The 27008-nt window shown below is 42.3% G+C and overlaps 1 protein-coding gene across 5 annotated transcripts in view; it reads right to left on the bottom strand.

The window, feature by feature from the left end:
- LOC126334665 (T-cell activation inhibitor, mitochondrial-like) overlaps positions 1-27008 on the bottom strand; it is a 304598-nt gene that overhangs the window by 173835 nt on the left and 103755 nt on the right. For all 5 annotated transcript variants that reach the window (XM_049997127.1, XM_049997128.1, XM_049997126.1 and 2 more), the window contains one exon: positions 9196-9436. In XM_049997127.1, coding sequence (XP_049853084.1) covers positions 9196-9436 — 241 coding nt within the window. The remainder of the gene's footprint in view (positions 1-9195; positions 9437-27008) is intronic.

The raw sequence follows: 27008 nt of genomic DNA, 5'->3' as shown, positions 1-27008 counted from the left end.
ATACTGAAAGATACTGTAAAGCTAGTAGCTTATGCTTCCAGAGTTCTCTCCAAGTCCAAGATGAACTGAGTGCTTTGCAGTTGTTGGGTCATCAACACATTACGACAATATTTATTCACTGTTATGACAGACCAACGTTCTCTATCATACCTGATTAGCCTGAAGGATCTGTAGGGTCAATTAGCAAGATGGGCACATAGTAGTAAGATGTCACAGTGGTAAACAAAAACTAACACATACACAAGGAGGCCAAGGGCCTTTCAAGGAATCCTTAGCTGCAACACAGCAGAATGGATGAAATCTGAATAAATGACACTAGTGCTGAACAGAGGGACTGAGTAAAACCCTCCAAGCCTTGATGATGGGACAACCAACCAAAGGAGATTTCCAATTAAGAAACAGAACACTGTATATGTTGTTGTTGTTGTGGTCTTCAGTCCTGAGACTGGTTTGTTACAGCTCTCCATGCCACTCTATCCTGTGCAAGCCTCTTCATCTCCCAGTACCTACTGCAACCTACATCCTTCTGAATCTGCTTAGTGTATTCATCTCTTGGTCTCCCTCAATGATTTTTACCCTCCACGCTGCCGCCCAATACTAAATTGGTGATCCCTTGATGCCTCAGAACATGTCCTACCAACCGATCCCTTCTTATCGTCAAGTTGTGCCACAAACTTCTCTTCTCCCTAATCCTATTCAATACCTCCTCATTAGTTACGTGATCTACCCATCTAATCTTCAACATTCTTCTGTATCACCACATTTCGAAAGCTTCTATTCTCTTCTTGTCCAAACTATTTATTGTCCATGTTTCACTTCCATACAAGGCTACACTCCATACAAATACTTTCAGAAACGACTTCCTGACACTTAAATCTATACTCGATGTTAACAAATTTCTCTTCTTCAGAAACGCTTTCCTTGCCATTGCCAGTCTACATTTTATATCCTCTCTACTTCGACCATCATTAGTTATTTTGCTCCCCGAATAGCAAAACTCATTTACTACTTTAAGTGTCTCATTTCCTAATCTAATTCCCTCAGCATCACCCGACTTAATTTGACTAATTCCATTATCCTTGTTTTGCTTTTGTTGACGTTTATCATATACCCTCCTTTCAAGACACTGTCCATTCCATTCAACTGCTCTTCCAAGTCCTTTGCTGTCTCTGACAGAATTACAATGTCATCGGCAAACCTCAAAGTTTTTATTTCTACTCCCTGGATTTTAATACCTACTCCGAATTTTTCTTTTGTTTCCTTTACTGCTTGCTCAATGTACAGATTAAATAACATCAGAAAGAGGCTACAACCCTGTCTTACTCCCTTCCCAATAACTGCTTCCCTTTCATGTCCCTCGACTCTTATAACTGCCATCTGGTTTCTGCACAAATTGTAAATAGCCTTTCGCTCCGTGTATTTTACCCCTGCCACCTTTAGAATTTGAAAGAGAGCATTCCAGTCAACATTGTCAAAAGCTTTCTCTAAGTCTACAAATGCTAGAAACGTAGGTTTGCCTTTCCTTAATCTTTCTTCTAAGATAAGTCGTAGGGTCAGTATTGCCTCACGTGTTCCAGTATTTCTACGGAATCCAAACTGATCGGCTTCTACAGGTTTTTCCAATTTAAAACCTGGTTCCTAAATCTCTGTCTTACCATTATATAATCTGCCAGACTGCAGATCAAGATGGCGGAGATTGAGAACTTTAGTGAATTTGTGCCTCCAGTTATTTTGAATTTTCAAATGTTATCCGGCATCAATAGCAAGATGATGATCAACAAAAGTGCTTCGCAAAGTTTCAAGTCTAGTGCCACGCAAAAAAATTGCAGTGAAAAATCATCCAAATCAAAATGTAAGTGTGTAACATGTGAAGTCCATCCTGACAAAGCAAAACTAGTTGAAACTATTAATCCGTTGCAAGAAATTGTGCACAGATCCTTGGCAGAAAACAAAGTGTTAGCTGACAGACTCAAATGTCTTGAAAATGATCATGGAAAACTAAAAACTACCGAGCAGGGCGTAAGTGAATTCAATAGAAATAAAGTGTACACAGTAACCGATGATTCCGTCGCCATTTCAAGTTTTCCAACTCATTCTGGGTGTACTGTTAACGCTAATCATAGCGCAATCATTTCGTCGCCTTTAGTAATAAATTCTCCTGCTGTGCTCCAAAAAACGGTCGGCCTATCTACAAAAGATCACCATCTGAAAGAAATGCCTGTTATTAAGCAAAATGTGGAACCTACACAACAGAGTCCGTGTAAAATAAAGTGTGCAGATATCGTAAATAGTGTTTCTTCTTCAGTAACAGCTCAAAAAAACAAATTCGATATCCTACTACAAAACGATGGTCATTGTGAAAAACAAACTTCTGCTGCATACAATAAATTTGCTCCCAAGACCGCAAAGTTAACACAGGTTCATAGTTATCAAAAAAGGTTACCGAATGTGCAAAAATTGAATATATCTACACAGCAAAAACACGTTTAAGAATCTTCTAGCCCCAAAACGGTGATGAACAAAAAAATGTGTGTGCTTGGTGACAGTCATGGACGTGGAATTTCAGCACTATTGAAAGATAAATGTAATTTAATGGTAACAGGTTTTGTGAAGCCAGGAGCACAGTTTTGTGAGGTAAATAAACTAACAAACTCAACTGATGTATCTCACTTAAGTAATTGTGATTTTGTCGTGCTTCTAGGTGGTTCAAACGATATATATAGGAATGAAAGAAAAGGGTTTGCAAAAGAAATGAAGGAATGCTTAAACAACCTATTATATACAAATGTACTCATCGTCAACATTTCTCATCGTTGTGATTTGCCTTCCTGGTCCTGTTTCAACCAAGAAATTTTCATTGCAAACAAACTGATATCAGAAATATGTTCTACATTTCATAACGTAGAGATGATTGATACATACAATTTAGGAAGAAGATTTCACACAGCTCATGGACTACATTTAAATATGTTAGGAAAAGACCAAATAGTAGAAAAACTCCGAAATCATATCCTGAAGAAATCAGCCCCAAGTATCAAGATCGCCAAACAACCACAAATTACAAAATGGTTTAGGCCAAAAACAGAAGCTTTAATGGAAGCAGAACTGTGTCAACCACTCAAAACCATCCCCGCTACTTAAAATTGCGTGCAAGAAGCCACACACAAAAATAAAATCTCGGACAATTTTTTAGGGTACGTGCTTTGTCAGAAATACCTTTAGAAAAGAAATTAATTAAACCCTTAACTGAAAAGTCACAAAGTCCATCATTTCTTGTATTACACCATAATGTCCAGTCATTCAGAAATAAGATTCAAATGCTGGAAGTGCTACTTCAGTCTCAAATAAATCCAGATGTAATATGTATTACCGAACACTGGCTGTCTAAAGAAGAAATCCAGTCAACCTCTCTTCCAAGGTACTCATAAACAAGCTTCTATTGTAGGAATTTCTCCACACATGGCGGTACTGCTATATTTGTAAAGGACCAGATAAAATTGAGTGAGGTAGGCCTAAATGAACAGATTGCATTATCTGAAGATAAGGAATTTGAGCTTTCTATGGTTAAGCTGCCTGAACTAAACTATATAATTATAAATGTATACAGAGCACCAAGTAGTAATATTCCAAATTTTATGACCAAATTAGAAGTTTTGCTGAATAGTGTCAGCTCATTAAATATGAGAATAATACTTTGTGGCGATTTTAACATTGATTTATCAAAAAACAGTAATGCTAAACTTGATTTGTTAAACATGACCAAATCCTTTAATATGATCCCCACAATACACTCTCCAACAAGATCAACAGAGCATACTGATTCAATAATTGATTAAATCTTCATAACTGATACTTGTTACAAATTCACTGGCGAAGTACTGAGCATGGGATACAGTGACCATGATGCTCAGCTACTGAGAGTTGACATGGAAAATAGTAAAATCAGCCCCAAAAAGTATTTCAAAGAAGAAACTTTTCAGATGGCAATATTAGGATTTTTAACTTCCTATCAGCTAAGGAAAATTGGGACAGTGTTTATATGCAAACAACTGTTGATAATATGTTCTTAAGCTTCCATAACACCTTCCTTTATTACTTTAATACATCATTTCCTTTTGAAACAAAAACTTCAAGCAATCAAAATAGAAAGTCGTGGGTAACAAAAGGAATCAAAATTTCTAGTGAGATAAACAGATTTCTCCAATATTGCTCCAAAAAATACATAGTCACTGAAGAATTTTCTGACTATTGTAAAGCCTACAAAAAAACTTATCTTAGAGTGATCAGACAGGCACAACTTTTGTGGAATGACAATTTCATAAGAAACTCTTCAAACAAAATGAAAGCTATGTGGAAAGTTATTAAAAAAGAAACTTGTAGTTCACCACCTAAAAAGGAAAACATTTCTTTGACACTTAATGACTCTAAGGTCACAGATCCATACACAGTTGTAAACAAGTTCAATGAATATATCACCTCACTAGCAGAAGATCTCATTCAGGCAAACTGCAAGGTATCGTTCTTCATTTCCACCAATACGTCAAACAGCACTAATGCTACAATGTTTGTTTATGAAACAAACCCTGATGAAATTTTTAACATAATAAAATTGTTACGCAATAAAATCTCTAGTGGCTATGATGCAGTACCTGACCTCATATTAAAGGCGTGTGCTCCCCATACAGTAAAGCCATTATCAACCACCTACAACCAATCATTAAAATCTGTCATTTTTCCAGATGCTCTCAAAATAGCTAAAGTCTCACCATTACTAAAGAAAGGTTCCCCTGATTTAGTATCCAGTTATAGACCATTATCCATATTAAGCATCTTTTCAAAAATCCTGGAAAAACTTTTTTATGACAAGCTTATAAATTTCATAAAAAACCACGCACCAATCAGCATTCACCAACATGGTTTTAGTAAATCTTTATCCACCCAGACAGCAATTTTTGAACTGTTGGACCACATACTGAAATCAATTGATGAACATAATATAGCTGCAGGTATCTTCTTAGATCTCTCTAAAGCCTTTGACGTACTAGATCATAAAATACTGCTTGCTAAATTGGAAAGAAGAGGAATAAGAGGTGTGGCTCACAACTGGCTATGCTCTTACCTACAAAACCGCAGACAGAAGGTATCACTTCAATACGATATTAATGTACAGAATAAAATAAATAACACAGTTTTCCTCTCGGCGGAAAGAACAATAAGATATGGTGTTCCCCAGGGTTCTGTTCTAGGGCCATTACTTTTCCTCATTTACATAGATGATCTTGTTGAACGTAGGAGCCCACAAAAAACTATCCTGTTTGCTGATGATACAATCATAGTGTTGACTGGATCTAGCCCTGGATCCCTTCAGACAATATCTGATAACTCTATGAAAAAACTTTCTGAGTGGTTTAACAAAAATGGCCTAATTGTTAATAGTGGGAAAACTGTATGTATCAACTTCCATCTAATTCCCACATCCAGTCAAAGAACTATCCAAGTAAAGTTAAATAATGATAAAATTGAAAATGTAAATGCAACAAAATTTTTGGGTCTATGGGTCCAACAAAATTTAAACTGGGACACACATATAAACAACTTATCAAAGAAACTCTCATCAGTGTGCTATGGACTAAGAATACTAAAATCTACTACAAGTAAATCCACATTAATGCAAGCATACCATGTGCAGTTCCACTCATTGCTCCGCTATGGAATCATCTTTTCGGGAAATTCAACTCACAGCACAAATATATTTAAACTACAAAAAAGAGCACTGAGGATAATCTGTGGCCTCAAAAAGCTGGAATCCTGTAAATGTCAATTTATAAAACTTAATGTTCTAAGCATCCCATCCCTATTCATTCAAGAAACAATCCTATTCACCAGGGAATACCTCTCAAGAACAGGCAAATTAATCCAAAACAATGATATACACGCTCATTATACCAGAGGGCGATCTAATATCCATCAAATTTTTTCAAGTACATCATCATACCAAAAATATACAACTCATCTGGGTGTCGTGTTACACAATAAAATTCCAGAACAAATAAAAACTGCTCCAGATCCAATATTTAAAAATAAACTAAAGGCATTTCTGACAAAGCACTGTTTCTATTCAGTACAAGAATTCCTGGAAATGAAAAATTATAATGTTCCTTTGTAAAATACTGTGATTAGAGTAAAACATTCTGTAGGCAAAATAACAACCTAATTTCTACTATACACAACTATGTCTCAGTTTCACTTCCCAAAATGTTTCAACTCACTTTATGAATGTACAAGTACACATTCTATTAGTATTAAAACTTAATTGTCTGTGTAATCTCAATGTTAATTTCATGTTTAATGTAGTTTTTAAATGACATTGTCCTTCTGTTGTGTTTCCAGTTGACATTTTCACTATTCTGTAATCTCAGTGATTATTTGTGTAAATTTGAAGTAGCACTACATTGCCTACATGTTTCTTAGTTCCTCATGTAAGTTGTTTGTATTCTCTGTATGTGAAGTTACTATATTCATCAATGAACAATTTTGTGTACATTTTTTTAAATGGCAGTCCATTGCCTTTTTTTTCTCCAAACTATATATTTGTTAAGATAAATGACTTGTCCTATATCACGTGTACTTTGTACAATATGTGATCCACAGGATAAATAAATCAATACAAATACAAATCTGATACCTTTTAGTACCTCCAGGGTTCTTCCATGTATACAACCTTCTTTCATTATTCTTAAACCAAGTGTTAGCTATGATTAAGTTTTGCTCTGTGCAAAATTCTACGAGGCGGCTTCCTCTTTCATTTCTCTCCCCCAATCCATATTCACCTACTATGTTTCCTTCTCTCCCTTTTCCTACTACCGAATTCCAGTCACCCATGACTATTAAATTTTTGTCACCCTTCACTATCTGAATAATTTCTTTTATTTCATCATGTTGTTGTTGTTGTGGTCTTCAGTCCTGAACTGGTTTGATGCAGCTCTCCATGCTACTCTATGCTGTGCAAGCTGCTTCATCTCCCAGTACGTACTGCAACCTACATCCTTCTGAATCTGCTTAGTGTACTCATCTCTCGGTCTCCCTCTACGATTTTTACCCTCCACGCTGCCCTCCAATGCTAAATTTGTGATCCCTTGATGCCTCAAAACATGTCCTACCAACTGATCCCTTCTTTTTCATTTCATCATACATTTCTTCAATTTCTTCGTCATCTGCAGAGCTAGTTGGCACATAAACTTGTACTACTGTAGTAGGTGTGGGCGTCATATCTATCTTGGCCACAATAATGCATTCACTATGCTGTTTGTAGTAGCTTACTCGCATTCCTATTTTCCTATTGATTATTAAACCTACTCCTGCATTACCCCTATTTGATTTTGTGTTTATAACCCTGTAGTCAACTGACCAGAAGTCTTGTTCCTCCTGCCACAGAACTTCACTAATTCCCACTATATCTAACTTTAACCTATCCATTTCCCTTTTTAAATTTTCTAACCTACCTGCCCGATTGAGTGATATGACATTCCACGCTCCGATCTGTAGAACGCCAGTTTTCTTTCTCCTGAAAACGACATCCTCTTGAGTAGTCCCCGCCTGGAGATCTGAATGGGGGACTATTTTGCCTCCGGAATATTTTACCCAAGAGGATACCATCATCATTTAATCATACAGTAAAGCTGCATGCCCTCGGGAAAAATTACGGCCGTAGTTTCCCCTTGCTTTCAGCCGTTCGCAGTACCAGCAGAGCAAGGCCGTTTTGGTTATTGTTACAAGGCCAGGTCAGCCAATCATCCAGACTGTTGCCCTTGCAACTACTGAAAAGGCTGCTGCCCCTCTTCAAGAACCACACATTTGTCTGGCCTCTCAAAAGATACCCCTCCGTTGTGGTTGCACCTACGGTACGGCTATCTGTATCGCTGAGGCACGCAAGCCTCCCCACCAACGACAAGGTCCATGGTTCATGGGGGGGAGGACACTGTACATAAGGAACTATTATTCAACAGATCAGAAATGGTTGCTTGTCATTCCTGCTAATCTAAGGCCAGCTATCCTAAAGTATTTCCATGACGCTCCAACAACTGAACACACAGCATTCACGACAACTCTGTCTAATCAGACACTGGTATAACTGGGCATGCCTTCACTGATCCATTAAACACTGTATGACCCCCTGTAAGGAATGCCAGTGACAGAAACACATGCGCCAGTTACCTCCAGAACACCTAATATCAGTTCTACTTGCAGCAGTGACATTCCAGTGGATTGGAATTGAAGTTCTGGGGAGGTTCTTGAAGTTGAAAAATTGGAATCAATTAATAATAAAACTTCCTGGCAGAAAGTAAAACTGCCAGTCCACAACTCCAAAATCAGCCAACTATATTAACTCCAGTCTGGATGCTAGAGTATGCTTTGCTCATTTCATTATCTCCATCCCTCACTGCAAGACCAAAATGTGGTGCAAGAAATGCAGATAGAAGTCACTGCTAATAGCCATGCTTTCAATGGAGCAAACTGTATCCTCCCACACTTCTTTATATGACAGAACACACAGAGATCTGGCGCAGAAGATATTATGAACCTTGGAAGACTGCCTTCGAAGCCTGTGCCACAATCCTCAATTACTAAAAATGACTAGTCGGAGAAACAATGACAGTATTCAGTCATTCAAACATTTGTAAATGCAACAAAGGAAGTTAAATATTTGCTTTTGCTTGCTTTGAACATGTGTACATATTGTAAATAAAAGTATACGAATTTTACCCATGGAACTGTATGTCCTTGTGTTTATAATATAAAGGTCTACCTTGTATCCACTTCCTACAACTGTAAACACATCAACAATCATCAATAGCACCTTCTGCAGTAGCTAACAATAATTTGTACCTTCTACCAAAGCTAACATGCTTATGCTGTATGAAAACATTTTGAAGAGAAATACATGACATCTATATTCTGATGTATGTATAAATAAATTAAAATATACACACACATATAAAAAAGAAATAACATATGCAATCTGTAGTGAGCAGCAACATAACATACGACATGCTGAATGAACTCTGACATTGTTTATTGCACATCTTTTTTTCCACTTTCATCTTCTCTTCATCTTTTGACCCCAAAATTTTGTTTCTCCCTTTAATGTACACCTTAATACTCTATTAATATTGTCTTCAAAAAATTGTCACTTGCCTTAATGTTTCTGTATCCTTTGCTTTTTTAATTTTACTTTTAAGAATGTAGCTTCCATACATGGGATCGTTCTGTTCAAATTTTACTGCATCAAACTTGAATTCATTTGGACTTGTGGTTTCAGATTTTTCAGGTATCCTCTCTACATAAGCAGTTGGTAAGTTACATGTCTTTAAAATACCATGTACAGTTTTTCGTAAATCTCTGTGTGAAAGATTAATCTTCACTGTTCGAAACAAACCTAAAAACAAAAAAAAGTGTAGGAAAAATATTATGTTTGGAATAAAATACCATCTTACATTTACATTTTGTGTACTCAATATCTTTACAAATCAATAAACTACAGAAAATATTTCAAGACCAAAAAAAGGACTGTAAACAAAAAGGAATATTTATTTCTTATGCAAGTTAATAATCACTCTGTGAGACACATTAGCACAGTACTCTTGATATGTCCCATGTCAGCAACAGCAAGTGCAGAAAGGTAGGGGTCTGTTAACTGTCAGCGTTTTGAACACCTGGTGAATAATAGTACCCCTTAGAGAAATGGCGACAAGAGATGGGAAACAGTCTCTTCAACACACAATGAAGAGACTGTTTCAGCAGCCACTGAGAGAACCGGGTGCAACAAACAAAAGGTTTTTTAGCATGTTAGAATTAATGACGCTTGTCGTCTGGCAGCAGCTGGCAAGGAAAACAGACACACCAGCCTTGGTCACAAAATCTTAATGAAATTCAAAATCTGTGTCATTGTCATCAGACTCCCGGCAACAGGCCCACACGGAGGACTTCCACACACTCTTAGTCTCCTTAATGGCACACAGTTTGTTGTGCATACCCGAGGCTATGCCATTCTCCCAAAGGCAAAAAGCGTTGCAGCATAATACTGAACGCAGGTCAGTTTAGAAGATTCCGATCTCCAGAAGCGGTTTCCGCGTAGCCTGTTTGGCAAGCCTGTCAGTAAATTTGTTGCCTGGGCTTCAAATGTGTCCTGGCATCCACACAAATACCACGGAATGGCTGGACCGTTCCAGAGCATAGATTGATTCCTGGATGATACAAAGCCGATGTGACCATCAGCCATCGAGCCGTCATCGTAAACAACTTCAGAGCCCCGGAACACATCAAGAATCAAGAGAAAGTGACAGTGGATAGCCGCAGGAGTAACTGTGTCCTTAGGGTCATGTGAAAGGTCCAGATGAAGCCGCGGCCTCGTGATACACCACAGAGGTGTATGCAGATGGGCCCAGAGGGGAGGTGGTAAAGGAAAGGACTCTAGTTCACAGAGGAGGGTTCGGGTACGAACTGTGATCATAAGCCCTGACCTGGGCCGCCAATGCAGGAGATGAACCTCTGAGGTGGGAAAAGGAGACGGTAATTTGGGTGATGCTTATGTCGCTGTAGAGCCTGCCAACACTCCTTAATTGCCTCAGCGATTTACAGCGACCACCAAAGTACTGTGTTTCACCTGGGGCACCCTAAGGAACAGGGATCATGTTTTCCGCCGTAGAAACGAGTCCTGGTGTCTCGCTCAACCATCACATCGATGTTACTGAGTGGGGGAGAATCAATGGTGACAGCAGAGGTGAAAGTTTCCCAGTCCGCCTTGTTTAAAGCCATCTGGGCAAGTGTTCCTGGGGGGAGTGACAGGAAGATGGGGAAGCGGTCACTGCCACATCGTTGGCTCTCTAGTGGACAGATGGGATAAGTACTGGGCTGAAAAAGTGATAAATCAATGGCTGAGTAAGTGTCATGAGTCACACTGAAATGCGTGGTGGCTCCGGTATTCAGGAGGCAGATGTCGAGCTAAGACAGTAAATTTTCAACATCTCCACCTCGACCAGTAACCCTACAAGAGGTTATGGGCATCAAAATCTCGCAAAAGTAGAAAAGGTTTAGGGAGTTGATGAATCAGCGCAGCCAATACGTTCAGGGGTACTGCACCATCTGAAGGAAGATATACGTTGCAGACAATTATTTCCTGCATTCTCCTTATCCTGGCAGCCACAACTTCAAGAGGAGTTTGAAGAGGCAGAGGTTCACTACATACCGAGTTCAGGACATAGATGCAAACTCCACCTGACACTCTATTATAATCACTACAGTTCTTGTAATATCCTCTATAGCCGCAGAGGGCAGGGATTCGCATTGCCAGGAACCAGGTTACCTGGAGGGCAATTCGGAAAGCAAGTGTAAAGCTTAACAGTTGCTGTAGCTCAGCCAGGTGGTGGAAAAACCACAGTAATTCCACTGGAGGATGACATTATCATGAGGCTAGGAAGGCATGAAATGCTCAGGGTCACTTGCCGCCACAGACTGAGTACCTGTACAATCAACATCCATTGTGTCTGAGGGCCCAGTGAGATTTAAATCCTCAGTGGATGCCAGAATCTCCAATTTATCCTCAGACGCAGAGCTGGTAGGTAGTGGTGGTACTGGTGCCACCGAAATGTCTCAGTTCTTGGGGGTCGTCTTCTTTTTGAGTTTCTCTCACTGCTCTTTAGGTTTTTCCAGCTGGGAGGGCTTCACTGATTTAATCCCAGGGACTGAGGAGGACTGTGAAGCCCTATGAACATCTACAGCCACTGGCAGGTGTCTGCTTTGCCACTGGTAGAAACCTGGGAAAGAAGTGACCCAAGGGATCCCTTCCTAGCAAGAGGAGTCGAAGAAGACTTACGCTTCTCTGTTTGGGAAGTGGGGACTGATGTCCCTGATAGTAGTGGGGGGTGTTGCTCTCGAAGTAGGTGGTGCAGGAGCAACTGAGATAGAAGTGCCCTCGACCATCAATGGGCAAATGGAGTCTGACTGCTCTGAGAGCCAACTGTACATGGTGTAACGGAAGGTGCTAGAACCGTTGTCGTTGTGGTGATGTAAGTGGATGTCATACGCACAGGATGTAGCATCTCATATTTTCTCCTAGCCTCAGTGTAGGTCAGTCAGTCCAGGGTCTTGTATTCCATTATTTTCCTTTCTTTTTGTAGAATCTTACAGTCTGGTGAACAAGGGGAATGGTGCTCTCCACACTTGACACAGATGGAAGGTGGGGCACATGGAGTATTTGGATGCGAAGGACGTCCACAATCTTAACAGATGACACTGGAAGTACAGTGGGAAGACATATTCCCCAACTTCCAGCACTTAAAGCACTGCATCAGGGAAGGGACATAGGGCTTGACATCACAGCAGTAGACTATCATCTTGACCTTCTCAGGTAATGTGTCACCTCGAAGGCCAAGATGAAGGCACCAGTGGCAAACTGATTATCCCTCGGACCCGAATGGACATGCCAGATGAAATGAACACCTCACCACTCTAAATTGGCACGTAGCTCGTCGTCAGAGTGCAAAAAATGTTCCTGTGGAATATAATACCCTGGACCATATTTAAGCTCTTATGGGGCATGATGGTAACTGAAACATCCCCCAACTTGTCACAACAGGTGATCAATGCCCATGACCAGGCAGAGGATGCTGTTTTTATCAAGACTGACCCATATCGCATTTTGGGAAATCCCTCCACCTTCCCAAACTCGTCTCCTAAATTCTCCACAAAAAACTGAGGCTACATGGACACGAAAGATTCCCATAAAGTCTCATACATACGAGGTAACGGGTCGTATAAGCTTTGCTGCCATCCTTAGCCTGGCATTCCTCCCATGGTGTGGCCAAGGAGGGGAACAATTTGGGGTCGTATTTTTTTGCATTGAAGTTAGACCTCAAGCTTAGAGACTGCTGGTTGTGGTCCACCAGCAAGAGATGACATGCTATGCTTCATGGCATATCGTCCGTTTAATGTCACCCACTCCTACCAGGGGCCCTCCCCCACAGGCACCATCCAGCTGCAGCAAATGCCACCTGGCAGGATGGCCATTGCCGGGAGTCCCGATGCCCGATTGTGACAGGCACCTACTACTTGGCATACATGCGGAGCTAATAGTGCAGGCATCAACAGAGTGATCCCAGTGTAGTCAGGGGGCTACAACCAATAGGGTACATGGCGGCCCTACCACAATGGACTGGCTACTGCACTGGATATCAGGTGCAAAGAAGTCCATGGTCATCGTCGGTATAGAAAACGACACTGCACAGTGGATGGAGAAAAATGCACCCAGGAAGGTGTCCTCGCCCAACAGATGGAGGATGAGTGGAACTGCAAATCCACAATGATAAAGTGGGCCAAAGATCACCATGCACGATGGACATTATGCACCATGTAAGGCGCCCTTCCACAACTGGTTCGCTCTTTGGGAAATTTTGGAAAAATGGAGACCATCACATAAAGGCTGAAATGTATGAGACTCCTTTTAATCACCTCTTACAACAGGCAGGAATACCTCAGGTCTATTCTAACCCCCAGACCCGCAGGGGGCGGGGGAGGGGGGGGGTGGGGGGGGGGGCTATTGGAGGCATCAACATAATAACGAAACAAATGCCCTTCAGAGATGATGCTATCAAAATTCTTTTGATGAATGGCTTTAAAATCATGGTGATGAACAGCTGAAGAATTCACAACAAAGCCCTTGTTTGAAGCATTGCTAAAAACCAGAGGAGCTTACAAAATACTAGGTACAAACAGCTGGCTAAAGGCTCAAATTAACAAATGTGCTCGAAGTATATACTGAAAGGATACATTAATGGAAAATGGTGGTATAATATTTGTCACAGAATACAAGAAACTCGTGGAAATGAACGTATGGAATTGTGGGCTGGGAGTCCCCCATTCGGGGAAGTTCGGCCACTGAGGGCAATTACTTATTGCAATTGAGCCACATTGGGTGACTTGCGTGTCGCAGATGGGGATGAAATGATGATGAGGACAACACAACAGCCAGTCCCTGAGTGGAGAAAATCTCCTGACCCAGCTGGGAATCGAACCCAGGCCCCTTGGTGTACAATAAACTCAAATTTACAAAGATAGAAAGTGAAGTTACATGCAAGACTGTTTGGGAGAGACTTAGTATTAAGGGTGTTCAGAAATTTATAACTGGATATTTATAATGACCATTGGACACAATCCCAGATGTAACCAAACCTTAGTTCACTACCACAGATATTTCCTATCATACTGTCATCATTGGAGGTGATTTGATTCATTCAACCCTCACCTGGGTTAACTACAGTTTTTTAAATGATGGATGTTACAAGACATTCTTCAAAACATTACTAAATGTCTTCTCTGAAAACTACCAAGGGGACCATTAATGATGGAAATATATTGGATGTAACAAACAGACCTGGCTTCTTTGTGAATGTCCAGATTGAAACAGGCATTAGTGACCATGACACAGTTGCAGCAACAATGATTAACAAAGTACTAAGTGTAACACAAACTAGTAGAAAGATTTATATTTTCACTAGACCAGACAAAGAATCAGTGGTGTCATTTCTCAAAGAGGAGCTTCAAACATTTAGCTCTGGGCAGGTGCTTTTAGAGGGACTGTGGTGGAATTTAAAAGATTAGTTGCCAATGCTCTGAATAGGTATGTATCTAGCAGAAAAGCTCATGATGGATGCGATATTTATAAAGACAAATTGCCTGCTGTACAATAGGCATAAAACAAAGTATCAGGCTACAGATAGAGGGACGCTAAAATAAAATAGTTTGGCTGTCACAAGAACACTACATATAGGCAGCAAGGACTATCGAAGTACAATTTTATCAGAAAAAATTCTGGTCATATGTGAAGACTATCAGTAACACCAAGGTTAGGGATCACAAAGTCATGGATCAAACTGTAAATGAAATTCATAATATTGTAACTGAAATTTAGGACAGAAAAGCAAAATCAGAAATGCTGAACTCCATTTTGAAATGTTCTTTTACAATGGAAAATCCAGGAGTGCTGTCTCAGTTTAATTCTCCCACCACTGCAAAGATGAATGTTATAGTTATTAGACTCAGTGGCACTGAAAGGCAGCTGAAATTGTAAAACTGAATAAAGCCACAGTACCTGATGAAATCATTTCATGATTCTATACATAAATTATGGCCGAGTTAAACACTATTTTAACCAAAATGTATCACAGATCCCACAAACAAAACAAAAACAGCACCCACGGGTTGAAAGAAAGCACAGGGCACATCTGGCTACAAGAAGAGTAGCAGATATTATCCACAAAACTACTGTCAAATAACTGTGAAATCCATCTGTTATAGTTTCTCAGCGCACAACCTGTGCTGAAATGTGAAACCTCAAACAGAATGACCTCATCCATGCTAAGCAGTGTGTATTCCAAAGACATTGATAAAGCAAAACCCAACTTGTGCTTTCCCTACATGACATCCTCGAAGGCATACATCACGAAGCAGTCATACAGATGCAGTATTTCTCAGCTTTTAAAAAGCACCTGACTCTGCATCATATCAATGTCTATTACCAAAGGTTCCATCATTTGTAGGGCATTAAACCAAATTTTGGACTGGGTTGAAGATTTCTTGGTAAGGAGGGTGCAGTACATTATTTTGTACGGAGAGTCATCCATATCTGTAGAAGCAGTTTCAGGTGTGCTTCAGAGTGTGTTGGGATGTTTGGTACTCATAATAGTAACCACAGAATTTTTGTAGGGCACAAATATTCATTCAGATCCTGATAAATTTTAAAGTGATACAAAGACTGGAAACTTCAAATAACTTTTGGGTTTGAAGCCGGGTGACATCGTTGACGACCGCTGATATTTTGACAGAAGCACACCCTGCCATTCTCAAGGCACAACTGCAGGGTGTGCTCCTGTCGAAATATTGGCAGTGGTCGACGACGTCACCCGGCAGCGAACCCGTAAGTTATTTGAACATTCAATTAGCCAGGAAAAGTTAAGGTCTCACATTGGAAACTTGTTTGAAGTGCTCAGAAATGTTAAATTGTGCACTTTACAAAATGAAAAAATGTAGTGTCCTATGATTACAATACTGTTGAATCACTCCATGCCTATGACAACAATACCAACTAGTCACAACTGGAATCAATCAATGTATACAAATATCTGAGTGGAACAATTTGTGGGGATATGAAATAGAAAAATTACACAGTGTAAGACTTCTCGACCATTCACTGTGAATTGATTTCTTAGGATGGATAGGATGTGTGGCTGCTGTGTACGGACGCAGGAGGAGCTGGCCACTCTTCGCGAACAGCTGAGCGCGTTGATGGCCGCGGTCAGCCGTCTTCAGACTGCTGCCTCGGAGTGTAGCGGCAGTGGGGAGTCTGGTGCGTCGCAAGATACACCCCAGGTGTTACATGCTTCACCCACTGTCCCTGCTGTCGAGACATCTTCGCGGGTACCGGGCGCGGTTGGGCCACCCTCTCCCCAAGGGGAGTGGCGGGTTCAGCGGCGTTCGCGGTGCACGAGGCGGAGGGTCAATGTGGAGGCTGGCCGTGTGGCATCGCCCGCTCTGCCTGTGAGTGGACATGTGGCCGCTCCTTCAGCAAGGTCCGAGCAGGCACACGGGAGGAGGGGTTTATTAGTTATTGGGAGCTCCAATGTTAGGTGGGTGATGGAGCCCCTTAGGGAAATAGCGGAAAGGTCGGGGAAGAAGGCCAGTGTTCACTCTGTCTGCTTGCCGGGGGGTCTCATCCGAGATGTGGAGGAGGCCCTACCGGCGGCGATAGAGAGCACGGGGTGCACCCGACTGCAAATTGTTGCTCATGTCGGCACCAATGACTCCTGCCGTCTCGGTTCAGAGGTCATCCTCAGTTCGTACAGGCGGTTGGCGGAGTTGGTGAAGGCGCAATACCTCGCTCGCGGGGTGTAATCAGAGCTAACTATTTGTAGTATCGTTCCCAGAACCGATCGCGGTCCTCTGGTTTGGAGCCGAGTGGAAGGCTTAAACCAGAGGCTCAGACGATTCTGCGGAGAGCTGGGGTGCAAATTTCTCGACCTCCACTATCGGGTGGAGAAATGTAGGGTCCCCCTGAATAGGTCAGGAGTGCACTACACGCCGGAAGCGGCTACAAGGGTAGCGGAGTACGTGTGGAGTGCACATGGGGTTTTTTTAGGTTAGAGAATTCCCTCCCTAGGCCCGATAAGACGCCTCCTGAGACGCGGCAAGGCAGGAGTAGGCAAAATGCAACAAGGAATAACAATATTAATGTGCTAATAGTAAGCTGCAGGAGCGTCTATAGAAAGGTCCCAGAACTGCTCTCATTAATAAACGGTCACAACGCCCATATAGTACTAGGAACAGAAAGTTGGCTGAAACCAGACGTAAACAGTAATGAAATCCTAAACTCGGATTGGAATGTATACCGCAGAGATAGGCTGGACAGTGAAGGGGGAGGCGTTTTTATAGCGATAAGAAGTGCAATAGTATCTAAGGAAATTGATGGAGATTCGAATTGTGAAATGATTTGGGTGAAGACATGGTAATTGGATGTCTCTATAGGCCCCCGGGCTCAGCAGCTGTTGTGGCTCAGCACCTGAAGAATAATTTGGAAAATATTTCGAGTAGATTTCCCCGCCATGTTATAGTTCTGGGTGGAGATTTTAATTTGCTGGATATAGACTGGGAGACTCAAACGTTCATAACGGGTGGCAGGGACAAAGAATCCAATGAAATTTTTTTAAATGCTTTATCTGAAAACTACCTTGAGCAGTTAAACAGAGAATCGACTGGTGGCGATAACATATTAGACCTTCTGGTGACAAATAGACCCGAACTATTTGAAACAGTTAACTCAGAACAGGGAATCAGCGATCATAAAGCGGTTACTGCATCGATGATTTCAGCCGTAAATAGAAATATTAAAAAAGGTAGGAAGATTTTTCTGTTTAGCAAAAGTGACAAAAAGCAGATTACAGAGTACCTGACGGCTCAACACAAAAGTTTTGTCTCAAGTGCAGATAGTGTTGAGGATCAGTGGACAAAGTTCAAAACCATGGTACAATATGCGTTAGATGAGTATGTGCCAAGCAAGATCGTAAGAGATGGGAAAGAGCCACCGTGGTACAACAACCGAGTTAGAAAACTGCTGCAGAAGCAAAGGGAACTTCACAGCAAACATAAACATAGCCAAAGCCTTGCAGACAAACAAAAATTACGCGAAGCGAAATGCAATGTGAGGAGGGCTATGCGAGAGGCTTTCAATGAATTTGAAAGTAAAGTTCTCTGTACTGACTTGGCAGAAAATCCTAAGAAATTTTGGTCCTATGTCAAAGCGGTAGGTGGATCAAAACAAAATGTCCAGACACTCTGTGACCAAAATGGTACTGAAACAGAGGATGACAGACTAAAGGCCGAAATACTAAATGTCTTCTTCCAAAGCTGTTTCACAGAGGAAGACTGCACTGTGCTTCCTTCTCTAGATTGTCGCACAGTTGACAAAATGGTAGATATCGAAGTAGACGACAGAGGGATAGAGAAACAATTAAAATCGCTCAAAAGAGGAAAGGCCGCTGGTCCTGATGGGATACCAGTTCGATTTTACTCAGAGTACGCGAAGGAACTTGCCCCCCTTCTTGCAGCGGTGTACTGTAGGTCTCTAGAAGAGCGAAGCGTTCCAAAGGATTGGAAAAGGGCACAGGTCATCCCCGTTTTCAAGAAGGGACGTCGAACAGATGTGCAGAACTATAGACCTGTATCTCTAACGTCGATATGTTGTAGAATTTTGGAACACGTATTATGTTCGAGTATAATGTCTTTTCTGGAGACTAAAAATCTACTCTGTAGGAATCAGCATGGGTTTCGAAAAAGACGGTCGTGTGAAACCCAGCTCGTGCTATTCGTCCACGAGACTCAGAGGGCCTTAGACACGGGTTCACAGGTTCACAGGTAGATACCCTCGGTATGTTGGCAAAAATACTTGTTCAAAACCGGTGGTAGGCAGAAAACGTCTTCCGAGATTGTCCTAAATGCTTTCTCCGAAAATTATTTCGAGCAGTTAGTCCACGAACCCACGCGAATTGTAAATGGTTGCGAAAACACACTTGACCTCTTAGCCACAAACAATCCAGAGCTGATGGAGAGCATCATGACTGATACAGGGATTAGTGATCACAAGGACATTGTAGCTAGGCTCAATACCATTTCTTCCAAATCCATCAGAAACAAACGCAAAATAATTTTATTTAAAAAAGCGGATAAAGTGTCACTAGAAGCCTTCCTAAAAGACAATTTCCATTCCTTCTGAACTGACTATGCGAATGTAGACGAGATGTGGCTCAAATTCAAAGATATAGTAGCAACAGCAATTGAGATATTCATACCTCATAAATTGGTAAGAGATGGAACGGATCCCCCGTGGTACACAAAAAAGGTCCGAACGCTGTTGCAGAGGCAACGGAAAAAGCATGCGATGTTCAGAAGAACGCGAAATCCCGAAGATGGTACTGTTATCGACGACTGTGCCGCTAAAGCGGAGTTATTGAACGCAGTTTTCCGAAAATCCTTCACCTGGGAAGACGAATGGAATATTCCAGAATTTGAAACAGGAACAGCTGCTAGCATGAGTTTCTTAGAAGTAGATACCTTAGGGGTTGCGAAGCAACTCAAATCGCTTGATACGGGTAAGTCTTCAGGTCCAGATTATATACCAATTAGGTTCCTTTCAGATTACGCTGATACTATAGCTCCCTACTTAGCACTCATACACAACTGCTCGCTCACCGATAGATCTGTACCTACAGATTGGAAAATTGCGAAGGTCGCACCAGTGTTCAAGAAGGGTAGTAGGAGTAATCCATTTAACTACAGACCCATATCATTGACGTCGGTTTGCAGTAGGGTTTTGGAGCATATACTGTATTCAAACATTATGAATCACCTCGAAGGGAACGATCTATTGACACGTAATCAGCATGGCTTCAGAAAACATCGCTCTTGTGCAACGCAGCTAGCTCTTTATTCGCACAAAGTAATGGCCGCTATCGACAGCGGATCTCAAGTTGATTCCGTATTTCTAGATTTCCGGAAAGCTTTTGACACCGTTCCTCATAAGCGACTTCTAATCAAGCTGCGGAGCTATGGGGTATCGTCTCAGTTGTACGACTGGATTCGTGATATCCTATCAGGAAGGTCGCAGTTCGTAGTAATAGGCGGCAAATCATCGAGTAAAAGTGAAGTGATATCAGGTGTTCCCCAGGGAAGCGTCCTGGGACCTCTACTGTTCCTGATCTATATAAATGACCTGGGTGACAATCTGAGCAGTTCTCTTAGACTGTTCGCAGATGATGCTGTAATTTACCGTCTAGTAAGGTCATCCGAAGACCAGTATCAGTTGTAAAGCGATTTAGAAAAGATTGCTGTATGGTGTGTCAGGTGGCAGTTGACGCTAAATAACGAAAAGTGTGAGATGATCCACATGAGTTCCAAAAGAAATCTGTTGGAATTCGATTACTCGATAAATAGTACAATTCTCAAGGCTGTCAATTCAACTAAGTACCTGGGTGTTAAAATTACGAACAACTTCAGTTGGAAGGACCACATAGATAATATTGTCGGGAAGGCGAGCCAAAGGTTGCGTTTCATTGGCAGGACACTTAGAAGATGCAACAAGTCCACTAAAGAGACAGCTTACACTACACTCGTTCGTCCTCTGTTAGAATATTGCTGCGCGGTGTGGGATCCTTACCAGGTGGGATTGATGGAGGACATCGAAAGGGTGCAAAAAAGGGCAGCTCATTTTGTATTATCACGTTATAGGGGAGAGAGTGTGGCAGATATGATACACGAGTTGGGATAGAAGTCATTAAAGCATAGACGTTTTTCGTCGTGGCGAGACCTTTTTACGAAATTTCAGTCACCAACTTTCTCTTCCGAATGCGAAAATATTTTGTTGAGCCCAACCTACATAGGTAGGAATGATCATCAAAATAAAATAAGAGAAATCAGAGCTCGAACAGAAAGGTTTAGGTGTTCGTTTTTCCCGCTCGCTGTTCGGGAGTGGAATAGTAGAGAGATAGTATGATTGTGGTTCGATAAACCCTCTGCCAAGCACTTAAATGTGAATTGCAGAGTAGTCATGTAGATGTAGATGTAGATGTTCTTGACTTCCGCAAGGCGTTTGACACAGTTCCCCACAGTCGTTTAATGAACAAAGTAAGAGCATACGGACTATCAGATCAATTGTGTGATTGGATTGAGGAGTTCCTAGATAACAGAACGCAGCATGTCATTCTCAATGGAGAGAAGTCTTCCGAAGTAAGAGTGATTTCAGGTGTGCCGCAGGGGAGTGTCATAGGACCGTTGCTATTCACAATATACATAAATGACCTGGTGGATGACATCGGAAGTTCACTGAGGCTTTTTGCAGATGATGCTGTGGTGTATCGAGAGGTTGTAACAATGGAAAATTGTACTGAAATGCAGGAGGATCTGGAGCGAATTGACGCATGGTGCACGGAATGGCAATTGAATCTCAATGTAGACAAGTGTAATGTGATGCGAATACATAGAAAGATAGGTCCCTTATCATTTAGCTACAAAATAGCAGGTCAGCAACTGGAAGCAGTTAATTCCATAAATTATCTGGGAGTACGCATTAGGAGTGATTTAAAATGGAATGATCATATAAAGTTGATCATCGGTAAAGCAGATGCCAGACTGAGATTCATTGGAAGAATCCTAAGGAAATGCAATCCGACAACAAAGGAAGTAGGTTACAGTACGCTTGTTCGCCCAATGCTTGAATACTGCTCAGCAGTGTGGGATCCGCACCAGGTAGGGTTGATAGAAGAGATAGAGAAGATCCAACGAAGAGCAGCGCGCTTCGTTACAGGATCATTTAGTAATTGCGAAAGCGTTACGGAGATGATAGATAAACTCCAGTGGAAGACTCTGCAGGAGAGACGCTCAGTAGCTCGGTACGGGCTTTTGTTAAAGTTTCGAGAACATACCTTCCGAAGAGTCAAGCAGCATATTGCTCCCTCCTACATATATCTCGCAAAGAGACCATGAGGATAAAATCAGAGAGATTAGAGCCCACACAGAAGCATACCGACAATCCTTCTTTCCACATACAATACGAGACTGGAATAGAAGGGAGAACCGATAGAGGTACTCAGGGTACCCTCCGCCACACACCGTCAGGTGGCTTGCGGAGTATGGATGTAGATGTAGATGTAGAACAAGAGGGACTTATAAACCATAACCAGTGTGCCAGACAGGGCAGCTTAACCAAGGTATTTGCCTTCCTCATGAGGAGTTGCCCTGTTTGAAGTTCAACATACAGCAAGAGGGATGCCGCTAAGTCATAGATACCTGAGACACGAAGTCCAAGTGTTCACATTACAAACAAGTGGGTTTGTTATTGTGTAGCTGCTTTCTTGACAAACGTCAACAAATGCTTGAAACAATTCACTGGGAATACTACAGCCAACACTGACAACTGCCACAACATACAGCACATGAGAAAAAGATGGGAGTTCCCAGGTCACACGGCAGCTGCAGCAAGAACGAAAACTGTCACTCTGCATGAAAATTCTGAGGAATGGTTATGGAAAGTTGGTCAGCAAATGGGTGGGATTTCAAATTCAGCCTACAAATGACAAAGCCATTAAAACAGAAAATTCAGTGCCCTGGAGGAGAAAAAGTGTGTGAGATGAGAAAGAAAACTGTAAATTATGAGATACAGAGAGACTCACTCAGACATCATAAATTTTAATTAAAGTAGCATCTTCATATCTTTAATTATTAATCATCTGAAAAAGTGACTATTCATAGTACATTACAATTTGGAAATAGAAAGCACAACATCAAAAATAAGATTGTGGCACAAACAAGTACAAACAACATATCTCCATCATCGCAAGATCTTTGAATCTCTAACGGCCCATGCCATCTTGCTTATTCAGTTCGCTCTATGACTTGCTGTAGTGTGGATGTTTGTACTTACCAATACAAAAATATTGAGTCTTACAGTATTAAGTGTGTTTTCCTTGGGCTAAAACCCAACCGAATTTCCACAGTGGTGACACCGAGTAACAATTCGAGTACTGTTTCCTCATAGTGCAAGTATTTTCTCATCTACCACACTGGCTTTGTTTATGCCTTCATTCGTTCCAATTAGCCATGTATCCTGCGGCGTAACATGTGGATATCAAAGCTCCTGCATCTACAATGGGACATTTCGTCACTTCATCACCACCTGGATTCTACAACACATTTCTGCAGCTTTGTCACTTCAACACATTAGACACTCAACATGTGGCTGTAAACTTAGGTTTGCCTCTCCACCGAGTATGCATCGACATGTGCATTTTCATAATGAGGTGAGCAAAGTGTGAATTCTGCATTTCATGCACAAACTATGTATCAGATGCTAGACGCCCGGCCGACCGTTACAACAGTGCCGTGTGCAACCTCACCTTTGTTAGGACAGACCACATGCTCCTACGATGCCTGAGTGCTTTACCACTTCATCCATTTACAAAGTGGACAACACCCAGTGAATATCACGAACAATTCCAGGTATGTTTCCACCCTTAGTGATTGTTCAGCCCCTAAGTTCACTTTATGGGCTCCTACCTCACATGAACAATGTGCCGTGGAGTGATACTAACTATGGTTTCCGCACCTCCGAACATGCTCCAGCTCGTCTTATCGACAGCCCGGTGGGAATATTTAACTGTGCTCCTCCACGCACGTCCACTCTTCCACCCTCCCCACTGCCCCAAGTAAACTTTCAGGGGGCTTTGGCTGCAGCCGTTCACCCACTTGTTTTCCACATGGAGCCGGCAATGCCTTCCACATTGGACTTCAGTGCCACGAACATTGCATCAGACAGTTCTACAGCACCATTTCCTAGTGCTTCGGTGCCACTCATCCATTCCAACAGACTGCTCGCTCACACCCTATGCAGTGCCATCCGCATTGACTGCACTGTTCCAGCATCCATGTCATACTAGTGATAAGAGGAACTCAGATACAGGACTAGTGTGTCCTCATTACCACCACCAGGCCGATTACTGGCCCTGCCCCCCCCCCCCCCCCCCCAATCCGAGGACAACCCAGCAACGTGGTTTGCACTGGTGGAGAACTTGTTCAAACTGTATCGCATCACTGACACCAGTTCAAAATTCCTGTGCCTCATGACTCATCTACATGAGTACACAGACCTGATCTGTGACCTACTTTTGATGCTGCTGCTAACTTCGAAGTAAGATTTTACAAAACAGACTATCACAGAGTGCCTTTCACATTCCTCACAAGAGATTATTCTGTGAACACTATACGAGGAACATCTTAGTGACTGCACCCTGTTCCAGCTTTGGCTCCATCCACCAAACTGCTGCATATCGCGCTTGCACCGTACACCCCAGCATATGAACCTGAAAACATCAAGGACAATCAGCCATCTCCTCTCCCAACGTACCCTCACTGTTGGTACTACACCGTATTCAGCTATCATGCTAAGAAGTATCGCCCTCTGTTTAAGCATCCAAAAAGCCAATCGTACAATAAGCGCCAAACCACACTACATATATTCCGTCCCATTGAATGGCCACCTTTATGTCAAAGACTATCGTTCGAGTCACATCCTCTTCATGGACACCAGCGCTGATGTCTCAATTGTACCTAAGTCGATGGTCACACACCCCCTCACATGCACATGCTCTCTCCTGGGAGCTGGGAACTCAGCTACACTCCAGACCTGTGGCTCTGTCGAGCTTCAACTCCACCTCTCTAACAGCCTCTCCCTCCCCTGGATCTTCCAAGTGGTGGAATCACAGAACTAGTACTTAGAATTCACTTCTTGTCACACCACCACCTGTCTCCAACATCATTCAAGGGTCTCTGTTTCACCACACCTCTAATTCTCACATGCCGTGTGTATGTGCTCCGCCACTTTCTCCAAGTGTAAACATTGTTAACTGTTTAGTGCATCAGTGTGTGGCTGTCACGAGCTGGACTTGCACAACCATGGATCACGTCCTAGTGGAAAGTGTCAAGACATGTGCCCTCCACTGTGAGAACGCTGTTTTGGAATATCGCATTGTACACACCAAGGACGAGCTTGCCGCAATCACCACCCTCATCAATTCACACCGCTCGGCAGCAGTGACACCTGAGTTTTCATCCACCACACCTGACAGCTTCGCCAACAACAGCACACAGGTTAGCAACTCCACAACAGCACACAGGTTAGCAACTCCACATCTATCTCGTATGACTCCAGTCGTAACCACACAGTGTTACCCCACCTCCCCACCCCTGTCAAATGTGTTACACTCAATGCCTCTCTCACCTGTTTTGCCAACTGACACTCATGACAATCCGGCCGCCCGGGCTCCAACCATGCACCCCGCCACCAAGCATGCACCTGCCCAGTGTGTTGATAAATATTCCCCCCCTCCCCAACTCTCATACCTTCCTTGCTCAAGAGCTCCATGGAACCCTACCAGCGCCGCCACTGCCAAATGTGTCTCTCTCGTGCACTCCAGACAATAGACTCTCTCTATGTGCACTGTTCGTGCCCGCCACATACTTGGCACTCACAAACTGCCATCCGTGCTGGCATAAACCTAACAAACATATGACAAGACAACTATGCTGCTTCCAAGCCACGTGCCCCTAAAAATTCAACCAACACTGTGCCCCGCCCACACCCACTCATTGGACAATCTGTTTACACCATCATGAATTGAACCGTTCATTGCATCATCAGTCTGAGGGCCCACCTATTCGCCACAAGGCACGCCACCTTAACCCATTTAAGTTATGCTTGGCTTGCCAGCAAATACAGGAACTTCTTGAGGTGGGAATATTACAGCCATCCGATAGAAACTGCTCATCACCCATACACCTCAGCCCTAAACACGACTGCTGCTTTCACGTGTGTGGTGATTACAGACAATCCAACACTAGAACTGTGAGGGACAATTACCCTGTACCAAACATTTCCGACTTCACTCACTTTCTCACAGGTGCTACAATTTTCAGCCTACTGGACTGCAAACATGCTTATAACCAAATCCCAGTCGCACCTGAGAACATTCTGAAAACAGTACTTATCACACCCGTCGACTTTTACGAATACCATTTCATGCCATTTGGGTTTATAAATGCTGCCCAGATGTGGCAAGCTTTATTGACTATTTCTTGCTCCAGTTTGACTTCTGTTTTGTATATCTCGACAATATCCTGATCTTCAGGAACACCATGCAAGATCATGAACGCCACATCACGATAGTAAAGGACACACTCTCATCTAACAGAGTCGAGATTAGCACCGACAAACTGCAACTATGCTAGCAATCTGTCCAATTCTTGGATTATACAGTCTCGGCCGGTAGTATACAACCCCCTGATTTGAAGGTGCGATAAATCTTATCCATGCCACTCCCTACCACAAACAAAGAGCTCTGTTAGTTCCTGGGAACAATAAACTACTGCCATCGTCATTTGCCTGCAGCAGCTGACACTCAGGCCATCCTCACTAACACCCTCACTAGCAAGCAAACTTCAGGGACACACCCCATTAAAACTCTCTCACATAATCTGTCACCCTCGTTCATCCAATTCCAGATGCTGAACTATTCATCAACATGGATGCCAGTGACCCCATGGTAGGTGTGGTCCTACAACAATGCCACAACTACGTGGTCATGCTACTTCAGTTTTTTTCAAAGAAGCTTTCAAGCGCCCAACAAAAATACTCAGCCTTTGACTACGAACTTTTAGCAGTTTATGAGGCGGTGAAACACTTCCACCTCAATGTCAAGGGCTGACCTTTCCACAGGCTGACTGACCCTAAACCAGTAGCAGATGCCATACGCAACCCCCTCTCAATGCCCCCCCCTCCCCTGTCGCTTTCGGCATTTCGATTTCATCTCTCAGTTATCTACTGACATCTGCCGTATCAAAGGTGCTAACAACATCAT

This window comes from Schistocerca gregaria, chromosome 2, assembly GCF_023897955.1.
Source record: "Schistocerca gregaria isolate iqSchGreg1 chromosome 2, iqSchGreg1.2, whole genome shotgun sequence".
Classification (NCBI taxonomy): domain Eukaryota; kingdom Metazoa; phylum Arthropoda; class Insecta; order Orthoptera; family Acrididae; genus Schistocerca; species Schistocerca gregaria.
This window is presented reverse-complemented; position numbering and strand designations above follow the sequence as displayed.